The sequence below is a fragment of the Chlamydotis macqueenii genome, chromosome 12 (assembly GCF_036417535.1).
Source record: "Chlamydotis macqueenii isolate bChlMac1 chromosome 12, bChlMac1.mat, whole genome shotgun sequence".
Classification (NCBI taxonomy): domain Eukaryota; kingdom Metazoa; phylum Chordata; class Aves; order Otidiformes; family Otididae; genus Chlamydotis; species Chlamydotis macqueenii.
In genome coordinates this window covers 21,722,325-21,745,500 of record NC_141567.1, presented here as the reverse complement: position 1 = coordinate 21,745,500, position 23,176 = coordinate 21,722,325, and the positions used below count along the sequence as shown (strand labels likewise).

General features: G+C 43.8%; 1 protein-coding gene across 2 annotated transcripts; it reads left to right on the top strand.

The window, feature by feature from the left end:
• The first annotated feature begins 1,731 nt into the window (after window positions 1-1,731).
• On the top strand, window positions 1,732-19,262 carry FAM81A (family with sequence similarity 81 member A). 2 transcript variants are annotated; one of them, XM_086757267.1, is made up of 10 exons: window positions 1,781-1,869; window positions 4,018-4,041; window positions 5,407-5,474; window positions 6,748-7,021; window positions 7,783-7,901; window positions 13,420-13,549; window positions 14,729-14,835; window positions 15,954-16,089; window positions 16,466-16,661; window positions 17,068-19,262. In XM_086757267.1, exons 3-10 carry the CDS (start codon window positions 5,428-5,430, stop codon window positions 17,205-17,207), a joined length of 1,149 nt encoding a protein of 382 aa, XP_086613393.1. In that variant the 5' UTR covers window positions 1,781-1,869; window positions 4,018-4,041; window positions 5,407-5,427; the 3' UTR covers window positions 17,208-19,262. The 2 variants fall into 2 exon arrangements, with proteins under 2 accessions (XP_086613392.1, XP_086613393.1); XM_086757266.1 differs by lacking the exon at window positions 4,018-4,041 and having other exon boundaries at window positions 1,732-1,869.
• The last annotated feature ends 3,914 nt before the right edge of the window (window positions 19,263-23,176 follow it).

Genomic DNA, 23,176 nt, shown 5'->3' with positions numbered 1-23,176 from the left:
AGCAACCTGATCTAACACCAACATCAGCCCTGCTTTGAGTGGGGAGCTGGACCAGCTTCCCTTCTCAGGTCCCTTCCAGCCCAAATGGCTGCGTTCGGTAGTTCTATGGTTATTTAAAACGGGTCTCCCCTCATGAGTGAGAGAGTTGAACACTCCAGAATAAATTAACATTGTTGTTGATGTTGTGCCTTGATAAGGAAAGTGATCTGAATTTGCCTTTAAGGAAATAGATCTATGTGTTCGTTATCAATTACGTTGAAGATATAATTATATAAAATACAACAGTTTAGTGCTGCTGTAGTTAGAAACATCAAGGAAGTGGTATAAGTACAAAAATAATGATCTCTGACTGGACATAAGGAAAGAAATTTTACCACGAGGGTGGTGACACACTGGCCCAGGATGCCCAGAGAGGCGGTGGATGCCCCATCCCTGGAAACATTCCAGGCCAGGTTGGCCGGGGCTCTGAGCAACCTGATCTGGTTGGAGATGTCCCTGCTCCTTGCAGGGGGTTGGACTGGGTGGGCTTTGAAGGTCCCTTCCCACCCAAACCCTTCTGAGATAACACAAGATGAAAAGAACATCTGTGTGGGTCAAACCAAAGACCACCCACCCCGATACCCCATGTTGGACCCTGGCCTGGGGAAGAGCGTAAGCACAGACAAGCACTGAGATGTCCCCTCCCCATCTCTCGGCCCCCGTCACGCTGAACGTTCTTGTCAGCCAAGGGCTGGAGGGAGAAAGCAGACTGAGCGCCAGCAGTCTGGAGATGGACAGTCTGCATCCTTGGAGGTTTGCACCATCAGCCTGGGTTTTGTTTCCGGCCAAATCGTTCGGTGTGGGAATTACTTTAAAAGAAACAGGTCAATGCGGGTTTCAGAGCTCGCCTTGCTTTTCACAATGGTACGGGCACGCTGTAGCACTTTCATCCTCGGCTTGACCCCCAGCCCCGCAGCACCCCGAGCCTCACCGAGAGCCGAGCCTGCCTGCTGTTCCAGAGCGAGCTGTCGCAGTGCGCGCCTCCGCTTTCACCTGCCCTGCGTGTGCCCAGGGCGGCTGCACCGAAGTCCCAGGAGCGGCACAGGCAGGGAGCCGCGGGGGAGGCAGACCCCCCGCCCGGGACCGTGCTTTGCCAGGAGTCCCTTCGCTGAGCTCGTGCGCCTGTGCCGCGCCCAGGGACGGCCCGGGCCGCCCTCTCTGGGATACGGGGGGCTGCACGGCAGGGGTGCGTTAGGGCTGGTCCGGAAGCGCCACCCGGGCAGCACGGCTACTGCTCGCCACCGGCTTCGACAGTCTGGCGTGCTGCCACGGCCCGCCGCGCGCCCTGGACACCCCCGCACTTTCGGTCGCACCCTCTTGCACCAGCGGGAAGTCGCCGTGACCGCTGCTTTGCCACCACCGAACTTTCTCTCCGCGGGCCCACGCTGGACACGCCCCCCCCCCCCCGCCCCCACCCCACCCGCGGCTGCTCCCGCGGGGTCCCCGCGCCGGGAGGAGCGGACACGGCCGGGACCGCGGGTGGGTGTGGGGAGGGGTGGGGGTGTCTCCGTGTATGTGTGCGGTGTCGTGTCCCCCCCCCGCCCCGCCCGTGCTGCCGGCGCGGCGCTGCCCCCCCCCCCGCCACCGCCGGGCGCGTTCCCATGGTGACGGCGTCCTGGCAACCGCTCCCGCTCCCGCAGCCCGGCCTGCGGCGGCCGCCCCGCTCCGCGCAGCCGGGCGGAGGCCGCCAGGGACGGACGGAGGCCCCGGCCGCGCAGAGGCCGTCCCGAGGCATCGCCGACGGCCGCTCCGGCGGCGGCAGCGCGTTAAGGAGCGGGGGCTCCGCCGAGATGAAGACGCGCAGCGCCGTCCCGCCCCGGCCCAGCACCGGTGAGTGCGCGCAGCGCCCTGCGCCCGCCCCGTCTGTCCCCGCTCTCTCCTCCGCGTTGCGTGGCCGAGCTGTCCCCGTCAGCCACAGCCACCGCCCCCCACATCGCCCGTGACCCCCGCACCGGCGGGACCTCCGGCGGGACCTCCGCCCGCGGAGGCTGAGCGGGTGCGCCCGCACCGCACGGTACCGCACGGCCCGGCCCCCAGCGCTGCGCCTCGGCGTGAGCGGAACCGAGCGCGATCCGAGCGGCCCCGAGCGCCACGGGCGTGCGGGGAGGGGGGGGTATGCCGGGGTTTCTCACGCCGCTCCCTGGCACAGCCGGGGTTTGCCCCATTTTTTGCCCCTTTACCCCAAAATGTTGCCCCAGGGCGCTTCAGCCTAACAGCGGGACCAGGGCTCGGGGGCCGTGCTCCCCGCAGAGCCACCCCGGCCGTTTCTATTTTGAGGAGAAATGAGCGAATAAAGTGCTTTCCCGGGCAGGCATTTCGGTCCGTGTGACTTCTGGGGAGTCACGCAGCCCCCCGCGCCTGGCCTCGCCTCCCCGCCAGCGGCAGCAGGACAGGGCTCTTTGCGGGGATCAGGCTGTTTCCCAGCACAGGCATCCCGTGGGAGAACGCACGTGAGTGCGCTCCGAGGCGCGCAGACATCACAGCCCGGATTAGGCGTAGGTGATAAGATGGAGAACTGAGCGCCCCAGATGCGATTACCCTGCAGAACGGGAGAACCGGAGAACCCGCAGAAAATAAACACGCAAGGCAGCCAGCTGACGGGGAAGGGATGCAAATAGCAAGGAGCAAACTTTGCATTGCTAAGTGTTCTTCGGCATGTCCCATGCATGATTATTTTTCCCAGCTTTTACATCTCTGATGTCAGTAAGTTAAAGAAACGATAAAGAAATGCCCCATAGGGTACAGAAATACCCCATGTTGGTACGGAGAAGGCACCCTCCCCATCAAGGGAACTGTTATTTTTGGCAATCCGGCACACCACTACAACTGGGAAAAATACCTTGTCAGTGTGACAAGCACATGTGGAATATTCAGTAAATTAAATCAATCAACCAACATTTAGTGGGTTAATATATCACGATTTAAATTGCTATAGCAATATCAAGCAGAAGACAACATCACTTTAAAAAAAGAAAAAGATAATTAAGCACTTGAAGCCAGTATTTTAACGGGTATCTAAGCTGATCCCCGATTTACTGCCATTAAAACCTGAGCTATGTGACATTACATTCCTCTGAGTCTAGGCATTAGAACATCTTGGTTTTCCTTCTATTTTATATTTATTAATCTAAAGTGGTGTTACACACACTCACAGGGAGGGAATTTGCCACGAGTTCTGACACCTACCTATTATTGCCTCCAAACCTCCAAACTGTGGAAAAGTTTTGTTCTGCTGAACAAGATCTTGACACATCCTGTCTGGATGCTGGTTCAGGTCAAGAAATTTGGTAACTGATGATGAGGTATTTCAGTGCGTACCAGGTGATGCGCTTGCGTTAGCAATATCAGATGAGTGAGAAGTCCATCTGTGTAACTTGTGTTTCGTGCGCACCATTTCTCCCGGCATTTGCATTTAGTTGCATGTCTAACGGTAGTCTAGCAGAAAAAGTAAAAACTCCAGGGAATCCTATGCTGACTCTGCTCCAAACACTTTTTTTCAATCGATAACAAGTGGATATTGATGGCCGTAAAATTAAAACACTCAAGGATTTTTTTTTTGTAAGGTGGATTTCACTAAGATGCTGATCGACGTACAGGCTTTAGTATTTGTTCTTCGTTTTTCTAAGTAGCATCCAGTGCTGTGCTGCTGTGGTACGCAGAGCTCTTCTCAAATCAGCGGGATATTCCCGTGTCTATAGTTAAATGTGTTTCAATGCTTTGCTGCGTCAAGACCATTAAAATGTGTCATGGCCCAGAGGACTAAGAGTAAGCGGGCTCTGGTCTCCTGAGTGCTGGGTGCCTGTAGAACCGTGCAGTACAGCAAGGAGGGATAGCTCACAGGGCAGTGGCACTGCTTAAAAAAACAGCTGGGAAACTATGAGTGTGAGGAACAGATTGCAGGACTGGGCAGGATTTTCAATGCAGAAGTTGTCATAATGATACCCAGCTCTTTGACCAGACCATGCTTTTTACTTCCAGGCATGCAAGAACTCAGACAAGGAGGTAGGTATCATTATCTCTGGCTCCCATCCGGGGAAACGGAGTCATTAGACATGGAAATAACTTGTCCAAAGTCATCGGGATCAGAGACAGAGCAGGGAACTGGAATCAAACCTTCTGAATCCCAGTCTAGTGTCACTGCTGCTCAGCAACCCAGCTTCTCTTAAAACTATTTTTTTTTTCTAATTTGTAGTTTCTGAAGCGGCGTGCTATAAATAGAGCACACATACTGTGACAGTGTTTGCTCTCTCTTTGAGGCAGTGCTTTCATACATTTCTAAAGCACAAACACGCTTTGCATGTTGAGATCTCGGAGGACAGTCCTATCACTTCTTTATAATTGATATTTCTCTGTTTTGTTTCAATAACCCTATTTTTCTCTTTCTGTTTGCACAGCACATTGCACCAGATTTCATCAGCAATTGCAAAACTGTTGTCATAGATCAGCCTTCAGTTTTCAGTGAAGATTTTAGGTTCCCAAAGAATTCAGGCTCAGGCCATGCTCATTCATCCCATCTGTACAGTTAAAAATGTTCATTTGTTTTATGTGAGGTGGCATAGTTGGATTTGATTTAGGCTACCATCTTTTTCATTAATTTCATTTCTGTCAGCGGACAAAGCTACTGAGAGAGGTACTGGTCTCTCTTACAGCAAGACATCTAAAATGTCTTTTTGAAGCTATTTAACAGAGCTACCCCGCTGCAACGTCTGTCGCAGTCTGGCTGGCTATGTCTAAAAATGAAAACCAGAATCTATATTCTTACCACAGAGGAATTTACTTACAACATAAAGTGTGGTCCTGTAGGTTTGACGAGAAATTAATGAAAGGCTCAGTTTTGCTAAACTATGCTGTTGTCTAACACATTTTGTTTAGGTTTCTGTCAATGGTTTTACCTGAAAAACACCTTACCCCAGTAATTTGCTGTCATGAAATATTACTATTTTTTTTCTCTAGCCAATCCTTTCTTAAGCTTTATGATAATCTTGTAGCTCTTACTTTTTTATTGATTGTTTAATGATGTCTGAGACCAGTAGACAGATTGGGGACAAAAAGTTTGTGTGCCTCTGTCCTGCCAAACCGGTTCTGTGGGTCAACAGTGGATTTCAGTTTCAAGACTGTCAACCTTGTCTTTTTTAAGAGCATCATTTCACCTACAGAAAGCTTTTTAGCAGTTTTTAGTTTTCATTCTTTTGTTCTTTTGTATCGATTGTTATTTGCATTTATTCCATAAGCAATATTTGAACTCAAAGATCAGAGCTGTCAGCGTAATCTTAAACTTTACTTAAGGTTCGCTTAAAGCAGCAGCATGAAGTCATTTCAGTGTCAGATATAAACTATTAAATAATTCAATGTGTACTTTTTCAACAGACGTAGATTATTGACCAGAAAATGGCCCAGCGAAGCCCCATCTTCCCAACTCTTGCCCCTTCTGAAAGGTACAGTTTGGAATGTAAAAAATAAAACCTTCCTATTGCCGAGTATGATGTGTTTCTCAATCCCCCGTATCCTAATGCTGTGACTTGGGACTGCAGCACTAGCATGCAACGCAAAGTGAACTCCTGTAGACTCATTCAAACCCTGGCCCGAATCACAGTGCCTTACTCAGCTTTTACTTAACCCTTTCCGAAAGGAATTAAATAGCTCAAACCATAACTGAGTAGAAGTCCAGGAACGCTACACTTTAACCAGTTTTCTAATAGCATGGAATGAGTGTGAGAACTCAGGGCCAGAACTGACCTTTGTTGGAGCCCTCGTACATCTCCATCAGTATCACATGGTGAAAATAAACTGTCCATGCGGCTCATTAACGGCAAACATCATGGAGAACGCACAGTAAATAACAGAGTTCCGAGAAAAGATCTCTTTCAAAGTGGGGTTGACCTTGTCTCTTCCACTTAGGCTTCTGAAAATTTTCTTTATTCTTTGCAGAATATAGCCGCAGGAAAAGATTGCATGCATTAGCAGCCGCATTTTTTTTCCTTACTTTGAGCACCCATGAGTTCCATTGCTTTCCATGGAAGCTGTGCCGTGCAGAGCTCTCTTGAAAACCCTAGATAATTATTGAAGGCACTCAAATGTAAGCTGGTTTTTTTTGGGGGGGAGGGGAGGATTTGATTTCTATGATGATGATAAGCTTGTCATAATTTTGGTATCTCCTCAGTTTCCACACCTACATATGCTCCTGTCCAGTTCATGGGAGGATAAGCTTCTGTAAGGAGTTACAGGATAGCTGTAGACAGTGAAAAAAGGAATGGACACAAGCTACTCCTTTTTAATCTGGGTCTGTTTCCATTTAATTTGCAATATCTGCCTTCTACAGTTACTGCTTTGATTAAGCCTGAAAACTGTAGAGACAAATAGCATTGCTTCTCCAACTCAATTAAAGGGTTTTGAATTTGGATTCTTAATCAAGTTACAGTTCTGAATTGTAACTACTTTTATCATGCTAATGTCCTTTTCTTAAGATCCTATGCTTTTGTAAGCTTCCTTAAAGAGCAGGAAAAAGAGCGTGACCCGCCTTTGTCCGAGACACAGGCAGTAGCAAGCACAGCACCCGCTCGCTGGTAGCAGTGGGCCCTCTCTCTGTGAGTATTTTGGTGCTTCTCCCCGCTACTGCTACTGAGGTAGGATGGCACTGTCTCCAGTGGAAAGACGTTGTGGAGTTTTGTGTGAGAACCGAGCGATATCTGGGTATTCTTCCTCACTTAGACGGGTTCGAAACATACCGCTGCACAGCCAGGCCTTGACAGCGGTCCCCTTGGCGTCCGCAAGCCTGGTGGATCAGCTGGAGGACCGGATCCTAAGCCATGAGAAGACAACGGCGGCCCTGGTGGAACACGCTTTTCGCATTAAGGAGGACATTGTTTCCACGCTGCACAGAATGCAGAACAAAGGGGGGGGCGACCGGTTGGCTAGGCAACTCTTGGAGGAACACATCCGAAACATAACGGCGATAGTCAGGCAGCTGAATCGGGACATCGAGGTATGTCAGGAATTTTGCACAGGACTAATGCCATCTAGGCTATTTATTCCTTCTAACTGAGCACAAAGTTTACTGCAGGATAAGTAAAGGGCACACAAGGTCTGAAGATCCTGTAAGCTTGTAAATTGTTTTTATAACTTGAACGACTGTTTGCAAATTACACAATTATTTCAGTGGCAACGAAAACAGCGCAGGATATTAGCATATAAACACAGAAAGCTCTGTGGTACTAATAAGCTTGCCTTCAAAAGCTGCGGTGAAATGACAAAAACGAGTTAACGCGACACTAATGCCCAGCTCAGCTTCAGTCCAAAGGCTGTGCTGGAGGAACGCTGGGAAGTGCCTTCACTCTGCAGTAAACTGGCTTTCACTCCCGCCTGACTGCCGACAAACCCAACGCTCATTCCTACGACCTCATCACGTATCAGATACCTGACTTCACGTCTGACCTCTGCTGCAACGAGCCGCAGGGGTGCGGTGGGGAAAAGGAAAGGATAAAAATTAATACTCACCTTTCCATCCCATTGCCAAGTTACTCTTTATACATATTATGGTATTTGTGTGCAGAATGGACACCAAGAATAAGAAATAGTAAATGACCTAAAGGTGTCTGGCTTAGTACACGGCAAGGCAAAGCTTTTAATAAATTACTGATGAAATGGTATCTGATGTTACTGAAATACTGAAAAACAATGAGTGACATTTGAAGTGCACATTAATGCGACAAACTGAGTTTATATTTGCATATGAATGCTTTGTAGATGCTGCAGGAACAGATCCGCGTCAGAGACAATCTCAGCTACGGAACAAATTCCACCCTGAAGAGCCTGGAACTGCGGCAGCTTTCTGGCTTAGGAGATCTGCGGGGAAGAGTTGCGAGGTAAAAGCCAACACGGAAGTAGGTTTTGGGGACTGGCGAATGTTGTTTTAACCTTGAAGTATGAATGTTAATGATAATGGGCTGAATTCAACTTTGGCAAAATTCCCAGGAGAATTTTGCTCAGTGTTTTCAAGAAAATTAATAATAATCCTTTGCATTCCAGTATTACACATTAAACTTAACAATATCACCCTTAATTCCTGAAATTAGCTCTCAATAAATTACCTCAAATGCCTGAGGAATTTAGATTTGGTTCAGCTTTAAAAAGTACTATGGTTAGACTGGTCTGTCTCTGAAAGAAATTAATGAGCGCAGTTATAAAGGCGGCATGGAACAATCTGCACTTGTCAAGAACAGAATAGTTGCACGTTTTGGCATATATTTTAGAAGTAAAAATCTGTGCATTCGGTTACTAGCCATCTTGAAAACTACATAGGCTACCTACACGTTAAGGAACAGAAACTGATAAAATAACCGGGGTTTTACAGGCTGCTTGAAACTCCAGGTGACAATTCTGCAACCACGCAGACCTCAGGCTGTGTCAGTGACACGTTTACAAACTCCCCTACAGCAACATTTGCCCAAGTGTCCCTAAAGTTGAAGGCAAAGGACAGAGGATTTGTACAGCTACAGAAAAAGGACCCGATCTGGCCCAAAGCAGCTTGGCTAATAACTTCGGTGGGACTATACTTGTCCTGAACTTCACCTATTGTCTATATTGTACAGATATTTTTTTTTCTTTTGCTACTTCAGCTGATTTAGTGATAACCTTCCACAGCCTGCAAAAACAATCAGGGAGGGTTTTTCCTTGAATTAAAGTTTTCTCATAAATTATTTGGTTGTTTGAAGTTCCCACTGTAACTTTCATAGCCCATTTTATAAAGAATACTTCAGAGAGCTTTTACATACTCTTTTTTTTTTTTTTTTAAGTAAGTTATGCACTATCCTTTAGAAAACAGGAATGAACTGGACAAGTTTATTTTGTCAAATCAGAAAATTGATTGAAGCAAATATGTATGGAACCATCAGCTATTGTCTTTTAACTGCTACTTTCTCTTCAGCGTTATGCTCTCCACATAAAAGTTTTCCCTGAATGAGGAAGCAAATAAGCTTCCCTTTATCAGAAATCAAGTTAAAGCGGTGTTCCATGGGAGAAAGCTATTTGCCTTTATTTACAGACATACTCTACTTTGACAATTACTGTTCCTGTGAATAACGATCACAGTCCTACCTGGAGACCACGGTCACCATGGCAGTTTGTGAGGCTGTTGGCACTGTACAGATCCTTAACAGAACCTTCCCTGCGATAAACGCTTCCTGATCACTCTGGCCAATGTTCCTTGTAGAAAGCCAGCTGAACTCACCTAATAGTTTCACTTTTCCATCTAGTCCTGCTAGCTTTCAGCTGAGTTCAAGGAGTGAACCCTCAGAAACGCGATCGGGTTGCTGCGGGTGAGCGGCTTGCCCCGCGCCAGCCCTCGGCCACAGCCACGGTACCACGCGTGGCTCAGGCTGCGGGGACGGCAGGCTCATCTAACTGCGCACATCCCTTGCTCTAGGCTAGAAACGCGCAGACGGGCCATCAGCGCGAGTCAGTTTATATATGCCGCGTGAGAGTACATCACCTAAGTCTGAGCCGTTTGGTCCTGTGATAATTTTAGTGTCAGGCTTAGGATTCTGGCCACATTTCAGCTCCAGTAATTACATGCATACGAAACATCCTATTCAACTTCAATATTGGAGAGCGCGGTGTTTATTTCCCAGCACCAACTGTTCTGTAACATGTCAATATATCATCAAACAACTGTCTCGTTATTTCTTGAGGGCTGCTGCTTTTACCGCTGAGAACAGGGATTCCTACGGGCACATGCGGTTCTGAAGCACAGCTCCAAAGCCGCGCTGCCCCCAGCTCTGGATGCAGATAGACGGCACAGCTGGCCTCACCTGCATCGCAGAAATAACTGGGGGCCCTGGCAGGAGAGGACTGAATCCGCACCGCAGCTCACGTCTCTGGGCCACTTCTCATTAAGCATAATTTATTGGGGAATTTGTAAAGCATCGTTAACACTGTTCACCAGGAATGATGCCGTACGTTTTCCTAAGAATGAGCATTATTATTAACTTTAAGGAAAATATTACCTCTCTTAAATTCAGTGCCCCATTCAGCAGAAAATGAGACAGATGCCGATAGCTCCAATACTCCAGCCTCCTGCCTCTGACGCCGGCAATGTTCTATAACGCAGATTTACCAATTCTATTTCTGGGGATATTAGATCATAAAACTCATGAGCAGTGCCCTATCGTTTATTTGCAGAATAATTTGTGGGCTATGATAATTTGTCTGGGAAGTTTAAGAACAGCAGCCTGGTCAGGACCATCGCAGTAGCTGTCTCTAGAAGCTTCCCGATAGCTGGAACATCCAGAGAAATGGCAACTGTGCGTGTTCAAACTGGGGCTGCTTTGCATATATCAATGATTTTTATATACATTACAGATCTGATTCATTTCAGACACTCTGGACTCATTACACGTAGGCAGATTTTCCTACACGGCACAGAAAATGAGTCTGCTGCATCTGGGATACACTGCGTTTCTGAATTCCCTGAGTACAGCAACCATTGTGTTTCGATTTCTTAGAGATCGGAGACAACAGAAATCCTCTTCAGTGTGCCAGGAAAATAGCCACCGCTTTTGCTTACTATGACTTGGAAGGCAGTTGTTTGACAGTTTCACTGCTTATATCAAACATTACGGGTTGCTGGAATCACACTGTATCCTGTACCTGAGAATAATACGTGGCACTATGAAATCTTCCCATTTATTCTTTATTTACTAATTTCAGATAAGCTTGGCAAATGTCCTCCAAAAATCACACAGCAGTATGCCAAACACATTCTAGTGCATCTTTGGCCCAAATTTCAACAGTGCATGTGTGCAACTGCACAAGAAAACTGCACCGGGCTTTTTCTATGGCCAGCTTCAGCATTTCAGATGTGAAGATAAGAATTATTTATTGTGCATTTCCTTGTACAAAGCGGTTTTATATAGAGCTCATACATCTTTAAACTAGTATTCTTCCTAGCAGTCTTAATCTGTTACTCATTTCTTTCCTCATGCTTTTAAGATGACCAGACCTGGGAAGTTGTTTCCAACTTCTGTCTCTAGATCCATGATCCGCTGGCTTCACTTATATAGACAGTCTGATTAAATTACCCAGGAGCTAAATCCAGTGCTCAGAAACATTTAGTTCTATTTTTAAGAACTCTATTGTCATTTTAACGTGACTCTATAAAGAAGTACCACAGTAGGACTTTTAGAGCTATAAGAAATTCAGTGGGGGTTGTAGTGTGCCATTTTTTTTCCCCTTCTCTGTTTTTATTTTTTAACAGGAAAAAAATCCAAACGATAACGTGCCCTTTTGTTTAGATTACTGATTTTCTTCCGGCCCATCATGCAGCAGAAACTTGAATCAAAAGTGTCAGAAAGCCCATGGTTTCCATATGTTCATCTCATTATTACCTCCCCCTCCATTTGAAGGCTAGTGGAAGCATGGACTGAAGCTATTTAATTGTTCTAAGTTTTTAACTCAAAATGTACACTCACATAATTAATATCAGAATTTCACTCCGTCTCTGCAGCACACAACTGTTTTCCTCCAGGTCAAAACTAATCAGGTGTCTGTGAGCATGTACAATATATATAGCAAAGAGACTTCTCTTTGACCACTTCAGTATATGGAATATTGTCTAAAAAACCAAACCACAGCAGAACAAGCATTCCATGAGTGCAGACCATGGAATGGTCTTTATTCCAACTTGGTTTAAAAGGGTGCCAGTTACAGTATCCCTGTAGAAAAATGAAATAATCTGATTAATACGTACCGGGCTGACACCAAACTAACACAGACAGAATTTTAATGCTTTGCTTACCATGCAACTACCTGACCTCTCTGATCACGTACCTGAGTTCCCCAAAGAAGATTGGGATTAAACCCCAAACACTCATTTCCCTTAAAGACAATCGCAGAGGCCTGCTGTTCACGTTTGCTACGGCAGCTTCAAAGCTGTTGCTTTTCATATTTTCTGTCATGCCTCAGAGAAACACAACTAACCATTTTTTTGAGCCCATAGGCTTTTGATGACTAGACGCAAGATGATTTCATTCCTCTGATTGATCGTAACAACACGGAGAGATTTGGCTTCTCTCACCTTTCTAAAGAAGCTGTCTCAGACCTACAAGTATCGTTCACTGCTGCGTAAACCTTGGCTGGTCTTCCTGCAGATATTGCCAATGGGTCTCACAGTGCTGAACTGCTAAACCGTGAATTCATTTCCCCAAGTTTGATAATTCCTATGTGCTATCTTCCATGACTGATTGTTTTAATATTGACATCGTACCGTAATACGAAGCAGATGCTCCATTTGCCAGTTTAGCTGTTACGTTCCCCTCAGGTTTAAGGATAATGGTAGCTGCTGTAACCGAGGTGATGGAAATGCATGCTGAAATGAAAGCCTTCAAACTGAAATCTGACTAAAAAGAGGATAAAATGTGTCGTTAGTTTAGGTAATGACTTAAAGTGCCTCAGCTTGTTCCATTTTACTGCTGCCTTCTCCCTCAAATTGTAACTGCTGTCTGCTCCCCATCAGTTTCATAGATCAAATTTGGTAACGCTGCCAATTACATATTTCCCTTAGCAAAAAAATATACATGACTCATACCTCACAGAGGTCTTACTCCTGAAATTACAGTACTTCTATTCTCACAGCTCAGTTGATGTCCTTATTGTATTCCTGTAGATGAAATCCACCTGATTTGTAAAGTATTTTTGAAATGTGGTAGAAAAATGCACATATTTTATAGCACATTTATCCTGAAAATGTTACAGCATCAAGAAATGTTCCAGTGTGAAGAAAGGAAACAATAATTACTGTGTTCCAGGACTGCATTTCATAGTCTTTTGTGAGACAGAATTGCCATTGCTTTCAATGACAGCTTTGCCTAAATAAAGACTAATAACTGTAAAATTTGCCCCACATTGTTTACTACCCGTATTAATTGTATACTACTATTTCACAAATAAAAATAAGAATACAAAACTCAGAGGAACACAGCTACAACAATGAAGAATGGTCCTCAAGTATTTGGGCTTCTAACCAAGCAGGCGCAATCGCGCGCACCTTAATGTCTGTGGAGTATGACAAAAACAAGAGGTATTGAAATTCGGCATCTTTGTGTTGCTAGTGTGGTTTCCCTGACTTATGACAACACAAGCCACATGGATTATGGCAGTGCCAAGGAAACAGGAGTGTATCTGTCAGAGTATTTGCCTCCTGGTCCCATCTGGGAGCAGTTTGCTGAGTACTATGAGATGTATCACCACTCTTACACTCTCCTAAGACGTTGTTTTGCCAGACAGCCAGCAATTTCACAGAAATGCTCAGTCTAATGTGGGTAATTTAAAAAGCCTGGACCTTATATTCCATTCAGCTGTTGCTTTGGTATTTATCTGTTCAAACAGGTGTGATGCTGGGTTAGCCAGACTGTCTGCAGAGCATAAAATTACGTACGAAAGACTTCAGAGCCTAAGCAAAGACCAGCACACCTCCAAGCTGATCTTAGAATCGAAAATTAAAGAGGCAGAAATACAGGTATGGTATTTAGACCAACGTGATCCACGTATGGGCAAGAGAGTCCAGTTCACACAGACTCCATTACTGTTAATTATGATCCTGAGAGGCCACAGCTTTAGAAATGGAGAGGTGTATCTGCTCACAGTCCTTACTGGACTGAATACTGGTACCTAGCTGCATAACTGCACTGGTCTAACTGAAAAAAAGGTCCTGAATTTGCTGCCCTTTAAAGGCACCTGAAAGGACTCCAGAATGATCAAAAGTCAGTGATTCCTGGCCTGAATGGCTTCTGGAGGTTGGAATGTGAACATGACAGGGATGCTCTACAAAACCACCACAACAATGCAAGCATCAGGGTCTCTCCCTGTACGTTTTGGCCTTCCCAAGATGATTTTATATATATTCGAGCACAATTTTTGAAGGTCTGCAAAACAAAACTGGCTTTGGGTTCTGTGAAGCCACTAATCTGTCCGTCAGGTTTCTCTTCCATTGGGTATGAGAATGGAAGTGAGAACTAGACACAAGCAGAGACGTATGACATTAAGGAAAAGGATTCTTCATATCTCCTTCCCATTTTGTCGAGCAACAAAAGTATTTTACATCTTCCTTTTGCGGTAGGTAAATGATTAAAATCCACTTTACCTTTCTCAGAAGGCTCAGTGTAGTATATTAACACGCTAGGAGCATATTGTCATGAATCTTGTAAAACACAACAGTACGTTTTATAAAACGGGGATGGTTGTTTTGGTGAGAAATGTTTTCCGTTAGTAGTGACCTATCCCCGGTTAAATCCAGCACTTTCATCACTGCTGCAGCAATTACACATGAAGAGATGAAGAATACCACTCCGTACTGGTGGAGCGCTTTGCCATTCGTTTCCTCTGCTCATGTGCATCACGGAGACGTATGGATCGTATAAATTCAGCTCTCTCAAGGTGGGGGAGCAGACAGAGCTTTCAAGGCCAGACTGTTCAAATTATTCATGGCTGAAGAATTATTGTTTTCACAATGGTGATACTTTCACCTTAAGAGACAGCATATTTTTCATGATAAAGCAAAGTCCGCAAATTCAGTAGTTTTTGAAATGTCAGCAAAAATGGCCCTTCTTTAAGATCTCCTCTACTGTTATGAAAACATCTCAAATGTGATTGTGATGAAATGCTGTTGAGAAACACTACATTCCAAATGTTGTTGCAGATTTCTCATCTTCTGAGCAGAGTAGAGCAATCCATCATGCAACAAGAGGCGAAGCTGAAGATGGCCTACAAAGAGAGCAACCAACAGCTCCACCTCCTGGACACCAAGTGAGTGCCCGGGACACCTTGCTGCGGCCATGTGCCTTGGAAGACAGGGCCTCAGGTTTCCAAGTTTGAATGTTGTAATCTTTAGGTCTACAAAAACATGAACCTATTTCAATATATGTGTGCTCAACAGATGTTACAAAGCACAATGATCTGTCGAGTGGGAATCACTTTCAACAAGAATTCTGCCCCTAACGTGGTCAGGCCATTTTGAAAAGCCCACCAAGTCCCTCGTTAAGTATTCAGGCAGAACTTGTAGTAAAGAACACAACTCAGGATTTTTGTAGGAGTGGCCTGGCACCCTTTTGCAAGCACTGTAAGAAGCAACAAATGCTGGAGGTGGCTCTTGAGAGCAAGGCAAAAGGTTCAACCCAAGCGACCAGGAAGCGAGGCACAGCATTCACAAAGTGTTACTGCTTTAAATTGGCTTCCAATACAAATATGTAACTTACATAGCCAAAGTATTAACGATAAGCTACTGTGCTACTACTAGACATTACATAGGGATATATTCCGTTCAGATATTAACTCTGCTCCAACCATTTCACTCAGTGTCAGTCTTGGCTTAAACCATCCCCATCCTCACTGCCTATTGCCATCCTCATGCAATGCCATCAGTTACGTCAGTAAAACTGCCTGCAAAGCAGGTGAAAATAGAGCCAGATTTCAAATACTCATGGGAACAAAGACTGTCTAAAGAAAGAGTTTCACTGGCACAACCGGTTGATGTAAACTTGAGGTCAGTATAGGCAATGTCATTGCCGCTAAAATAAAAGGGTACCAAATCTTGAGTCCTATGGACATGAAGATTACAATCTGAACAGATGCCCACATTCTGTTTTCAATGCTGCAAAGAATTTCTATCTACTGTGCTCAAAATGTGATGTGTTTTGTATAAATAACTGCTATTTTGTTGTGCTCTTTCCTCTTTATTTTCTAAAACAATGTCACCGTATCTGGTTTAGTAGCCTTACAGTTCAAAGACTCACTTAAGGTGCTGTACTAAATGTACTACATTGTCATTAATTTTTTTTTTTAATGAACATGTTCATAAAAAAGTCACTGCTGAATGACCAAAAGTTCTGCTCTTTTGCTTCTGCTAATTTCTATTATGCTCTTAGATTAAAAAATGCTATTGAGGAACTCAGCAGCCAGATTTTGTCTGCACGTAGCTGGTTGGAACAGGAACATGAAAGGATGGAAAAAGAGCTTGTGCAAAAAATTGACCAACTCTCATTGACTTTTAAGGAAAACACTGTAAGTTTCATTAAAATGTCCTAAAAATGCTTCTTAGGAAGTATTAAAAAGCTTTATTAATAACTAAGATGATGTGATTGAGATATTATTTGAGTGAGATTTTCAGACCTTCTTAATATTTGTCTCTTCAGTCATGTCAAGTATAACATCCCCACAGCCTGAGAGTCCTCAGATAAATCTGATCACTTCTAAGTAGATCAGTATTTTAGCCTACAGTAGTCAAGTCAATTTAAACCCTTTTATAAAGAATTACAATTCCTTACACCTTTGAATTCCAAATACAAGATGATTAATCAATATCTAGTGCATATTTGGGAATGACAACTATAATTTCATATGCAGAGTAAATCATTAAAATTCTTTTTCCCGGCTCCAGGAAATGAGTGAGAGAGCTATTGAGATGAAATTCAACCAAATGGCAGAGAAAATTGACAAAATAGAAGAAATACAGAAGATAACCGTGGAAGCACATGAAGCAAAACAGACTGAAGAAAAGATAAATATTCGCATTGGCAAACTTCAAAGTGAGATAAATGAAGATATAAAAGAAATGAAAGCTGAAGTTAACGCTGGTAGGACCATAGTTATCAAGTTCCTTATTCTGAATTGTGGTAGCAACGATCGACCTACAATAATATGCAAAATGCCTTTGCTTGCATCGAAGTAGTTTGAAGACTTTTGGGCCAGACGTAATGGCTGCAGCGGTGGCAGTAGAAAGGATTTTCACTAAGTGTGAAAGCCAAAGCAACAAGAGGCAACATCTTAGGAGCGTAGAGGTGCTCTCCCCGTAGGCATAGCTTGGCTGCGACCCGGGCTGTTGTTGCCATCAGCACACACTTACCGTCCTGTTTTCCTTCAGAACTTTTGCTGTCTTCCTAGTGTAAAGCAGAGTGTGATGGTAGGAAGCGCATTCTGATTGTAATTATGTGTTACTCTTGCTTTTGATTATCAACTAATTTAATTCTCTCCTGCAATCAGGATTTGCAGCCATCTACGAGAGCATTGGGTCTCTACGGCAAGTTCTAGAAGCCAAAATGAAGCTGGACAGAGATGAACTCCAGAAGCAGATCCACCAAATGAAACAGGAGCTTCCAGCATGGGGAGAGGCTGGACCATGACTGCAAGATTTTCTCTGAGAGATTAATGTTTTCCTGGCTCAATAGGCAGGCGATAATCTCGTTCCAGTCTGTAATCCAAATGAAGTGCATGTACCAAACGACATGCTGCTGTTGCACAGGTCTGTACGTTTACGCAAAGCAGTAACTGTGAGCTCTTCGTAGATAACTGACAAGAAGCTCTTACGGGCCGAGGCGCTGATTTGCCACTGCACTACTCTAGTTGCTCTCAGGAGATTAAGCACCACGTCAGACTGGAGTAATACACTGGTGAAGCTGGCACCTAATTTACTAAAGGCATTCCAGTGCTCCCCAGTTTCGCAGGCTTGATCAGGCAGGTATATGAGATATATATATATATATATATATAAAAAAAAAAAAAGCACCTGCACACGCCTCCTTTGTTAAAAAAAAAAAAAGCAAAACCACCAAAACCAATTTGCTATCATTTGTTTAATATCAGTTTGCAAGGTTCTCCACCTTGATACAAATTACTTAATTGAAGTCAACAGACATTTTCACAGTGACTTTCTGTACGATTGACCTCCTGGGGAGACAGAGCTGGCACTAAATAGACCAATTTTCAAAACCTAGCTACCACCAGAAAAATCTCCATTCAGTTTTGCAAATATCCTGTGTGTGTGTGTGTAAACTCAGTAGTGTTATATAACGTAGTAGTAGACTCAGATGATTCATGAACAACGTAAGAAACCTGACTCACGTGGTCTGAAGTATTGTGACCTTTTTAATTAATAACCAAGCGGAGCTGAGACACGGTAAAAGATGTACATAGAGTATTTTATAACTGGGCATGTGTTCCTGTGACTTGTTTCATTATACTGGTAAAAACTTCAACACGTTTGAAAACAAAAGAGAAGGTGATAATCTAACACCGTCTGGAGAATGTAATGTAAAATAAAATGCAGCTTATGATCTGCTTAGAAAATCTTCTTGAAGTAAAACAACTGATTTTTCCCATTTAAGTAGACTTCAATAATTTAGTAGATTCAAATAGCTAATTGCATTCACAATATTTTCAAATAATTTTCAAATGCTTATTTCCATTCCCAGAACAGATTACATAATGAAAATCTGCACCCATACGGCACATTAATCTAGCCAGGAAAATGTAAATATGTTGATTTTGTATCTTTATGCATAGCTTGATATTGATCTCATGCATAATCACGTGGGATTAAGCACTCATGAAGAATAAATTACTTCATCCAGTATCCTATTAATTTATGCAATTAACAGTAATTCATCTACAAAAATACTATTAATTTACACAAGCATTACTTTTAATGTAAATAAATTAATAGGATGTCTCTGCACTGTCTGTGGTGGACCTTTCTTTTGGCCAGTATTACAAAACTATATTCCTGTTTGGAAAAGCAGTGGCCAGTTTCTCATCACTTCCATGAAAGAAGGTTTGGCCCACAAAGTCACCATATTAAAAAAAAAAAAAGCTCCAAAAACTTAAACTCCTTAACTTCAGTAGGACAGTGTAGGGTGTAAAAATCAAGAAAATGCGCACATCTTTACAGGATTAGAACCTAAGTTTATATTCACTTCCTATATAGTGGAAAGTAATTTAGTGTATCAAAGAGACACAAAGTTTTTGTAACTCTGGCTTCCAATGCTCTCTGATAACAAACCCGCCTCTGTAATTCCTGTTCTGTATCACCCGTGTGCTGTGAAATATATTTACAGTGGCAGCTAAGGGGAAAGGCCAGTTCACCAAAGGGAGACAATGAAATGCTTGCAGATATTTCTTAAGAATTGTGTTAAAAATTCATTATTTCTTCATGTCTGTATTTTTATCTATTCCTAAATATTTAGCTGTGTGCAGTGGAAAAGCTATCGCTGATGTTTTACAAAAAAAAAGAAAAGAACAAAGAAAGAAGCAAAAGGAGACGGAACAAAAACCCAACAATTTTTTTCTGCTGTAATTGGAAATTTGTACCTGAGAGAATCTGGTGTGATAAGAACAGCATACAAGGAATCAGAAAAACTATTTATATAGGACTTTAATAAAATGTTTCTCTTGTAAAAATCTTGAGTGATTCATCCAGGTATAAAACAAGATGTATAAAACCCTATCCAATTTTACTTTTGCTATTTTGAAAATATTTTTTCCTAAAGCTCAGCTCAAGCAAGTCACTAAAAGCCCAACTAAAACAATATCGAAATGCGAGCTGCTGTCAAGCAGCGCCTTCAAACGGTACAAAGCGCTGTATGGAGGGAGGCGTGGGTACGGGGACTCGTACGCCGCACAGACAGACAAACGGTGAGCTGGGCTTACGTGCACAGAGGGACACACAGGTGAAGCCTGCCCGCCGCCCATCCTTTCCCAGAGCACTCCAGCTACTCAGTTGTGGAAGGAAGTCCCATACTCCAGAGCAAGAGGGTTCTGCAGAAAAACTGAGGAAAAGCTAGAATGGAAAAAAGTAGTATGAAAAAAGACTGACAAAATCTGGAGAAGTAACAGAAAAAGTCAGTCAGAAGAGTGGAGCGATGGAACGTGGTGGCGTGGCAAAGGCAAGGAGGAGTGGCAACCTGCTGATGAAGCACAGAACAGGCTTGAAGGTTTCAGAGGGAGCTGAAAGTGACAAACAAAAATATATTTGATGCAAAGCACAGAACCCTCAAGGATGGGCACATTAATTGCTCTGTCACAATTCATGCTCCCTACTTGCCCGCTGCATTTTACTCTGCTCAAACAATTGGAAAAATAAATTCTTTTGGTTTGCTTTCCCTTCAGTTACTTCCCTGTTACAGAACGAGACTTAGTGTATTTGGGAAAGCGTAATACTGAATATGCACAGAAGCCCATTTCCCACACAAAAGCACCCGGACGTAACCCTAAACTCACTGAAGGAAGGGCTGGCAGGAGCTCTGAGGAGCCATCTGCTCCATCTCTCCGCTTCAAGACAGGGCCAACTCCAGCTAAAATATTTGTCAGACACTTGTCTCGCCTGCTTACAAAAATCTTTCCAGACTAAACCATTGACTAATGCAGTCTGCTCCAAGGCCCCACCCAAACACCTAACCTAAACGGACTCTTGATAGCATAAGACGTTAATGGGCTCAAATTTCAAGCACAGAGGACACAAAACCTAATTTATTGCATTCTTCCCTGCATGCCCATTAATTTTTTAAGCAATCTGTGTTTTACCGAAGATTCAGATGAAATTTCACAGGGATCTTTGCCCGATATTTCTAAAACTTTTTTCTTCTTCCTACATCCCTAAACCACCCCCCCCCCAAAACCACCACCAGCAAAAACCAAAACCAGCCAAAAGCAGATCACTTCCTCTCATAAAGTTTAAAAATCTTTCTTTTCTCAGCTATTTAGCGTGTATGAGGCTTAAACCACTTGCAGCGCACAGCTCATAGTATTCAGTCAGCTATGCTGCCTGAATGCCATAGAGGATAAACTCATTACAAATTTTTTAATTGGGGCATTAGCATGGGATAACACAGCAGAACTGTGGTACTGGGCAGTGAAGGACTTCACTGGAAAGAGAGTTCTATCAGCGTTACAGAGCAATTGTGTTCTTTAGACTCAAAAAGCAAACCAAGATAATAATTCAAGAAAAGAAGCTGAAAGGATGATCCCAACTTCAACACCTAGTTGTTTCCATAGCAGAGTCTTACATTGTGGATGTTTTGTCATTACATACCGAGATAGTTCAGGGGACAGTTTCCATGTTAGAGAAAAATTGTATGAAAGATAACGAAACAGCAGTCTACTCCTGTAACATCAATTTAAACGGAAATGTAATCTTTTCTTCTTTTCTCAGTTTCTACGTTTCCTGCTCTACCTTCTCAAGCATTTACCCATCAGGGGCAGAGAGCGTTCTCTGTGCCTTAGAGCCAAAGTGCTCATTAGACACGCATTCCAGTAACGGAAGCGCCTAGTGAGAAACACATGCCAAATTGATGAAGCCCTCCCATGTGTAGAGGAGGGATTGCTCCTGGGATACTCCCCACGCTGTAAGAAATTCGGAGCCGAATTGGACAGAAAACAAGAATAACGGCCATTCAGTGCACGTCCTCCATTGAACTGGCCACAGGGTGTCAGTGTTACTCTTGGAAAGGAAGGGAGGATGCTCTGCGCTACCGGTGTGCTCCATAAACGCTGCTGGACCACCGAGATGGGGCTGGAAGTACTAACAGTATTCTGTACTTTAACAAAAGAGAAAGAGAAAAAAGAACACCCTAAAGACACCACGCTGTAAAACCTCAATAAAGGCAGGTGTTTAGTTACACAAAATTCTCTGAGGGTGATACTAGTGGTCCTTCAGACAATGTGAGGGATGCTGAGCGGTGACCAAAGCTCCCTGCCGCCTTTTCTGTCAGCAGAACTTTGGTCAACACAACGCATAAACAAACTGAACTCCCAAACCTGGACAAAAATCAGGGGCAGTTCTCCTAAATCGTAAGATCATAAGTCAAGCAAAGCTCAAGGAGCAAAGCACGTTTCCCAAGGACTGGCCCGGGAGCTGCTGCAGCTGTGCAGAAGAGGTTCCTCTCCCAGCACCGCTGCCCCTCCAAAGCTGACTTTGGCTGAAAGGCCACAGGACAACCTGAGCGGCTACCACCAGATGAAACTCCAGGCCTAGAACAAGCAGCCGCTCTCAGTCTGGGCAAGGATTATCTCAACAAATAACACAGCGGAATAGCCTCAAACATTGCAAAATATGTGGGAGAGCCATAACTTTTGCTGTCATAGATGAGTGAAAAAATGTTTTGAGCTCAGCAGAGCATCAGTGATGTTCACCAACGCAGGATCTAGTTTAGGAAAACCGAAGTAGAAATTGTCGTAACACAAAAAGCCTGAACTGTGTGAGAGGATGAGCAGGAATTGCTGGTGAGAGGGGAGAAAGGAGATCTGCCTCCTTAGAGTGACAGGACTGAAATAACACCATCGTGCACGGCTGCACATACTCCAAACAGCTACTCGCATTAAACCTGACTTCAGTTTCTGCTGAGGGTCACTTTCAAACGCTGTTGCAGTAAACAGGCTTCCATTATGTGCAACTGAAGCTGAAGCAGACTGTAGATGAAGACAAATCTTACCGACTTTGCTGCCTCATTCTTGCGCTCCCATTTCCTGATGATATCAGGACCGTGAGGCAGGCACCCACATTGCTAGGTGGCCTTTGTGATCTTGCTATCTCCACTAAGAATAACTTAAAGGGTTCAGTAATTGCATATTAGAATATATATACATCTGCATATCTAACGCCGCATTTCTATGTTGTGCCATGCTCTTTTCTTCATCACTAGCTTTGAGAACTGTATATAAGAGACTTGAAATGTACCAAAATGAAACCATGAAATTCTAGGAAGGTATAACAACTCATAGTAGAGCTTTTAAAACGCAAATTACTGAAAACAACAGAAGTTAAAATGTATTTTATGCTACTGCCAATCTTTGAAGAGATAAATGCTAACCTGTTTACTACTGTAAATAACAAACCTATTCTTACGGGGATTGATCACTTTGTATCTCACACAAGTCGGAATCCGTGAAGCGCTGTGACCCAATTCCACATATGCTTCCCTTTGTGAGATTCATCTCCCTAAAGTGAATCTGGCAGCTCACAGCATATAGTAAATCGCTTGCTTACCTCTTTGCATGTATAATGCTCTGTGCTGCAAAACAAAAGGGATTGCTGCTCTCATCTCCTGGTATCTTCCCACCTTGACAGCAAAATCTCAACCATTACTTAACATTCTGGGTTTCCAATTATCATGGACTAATGAGACAAAAAATGAATTGTGCAATATTATCACAGCTTAATTATTGTAACGTATCTCCATTATCGAGAGCAAGGGGAAACTAGGAAAATCCAGATAACACTGACACCACGAGAGAGAGCATGGTGGTGGGATGCTGAGTCTCCTGATTAATCTGGGGCTGGTTTGGGCCCACTATCTGTAGCTTTGTGCCCTGTACTTCA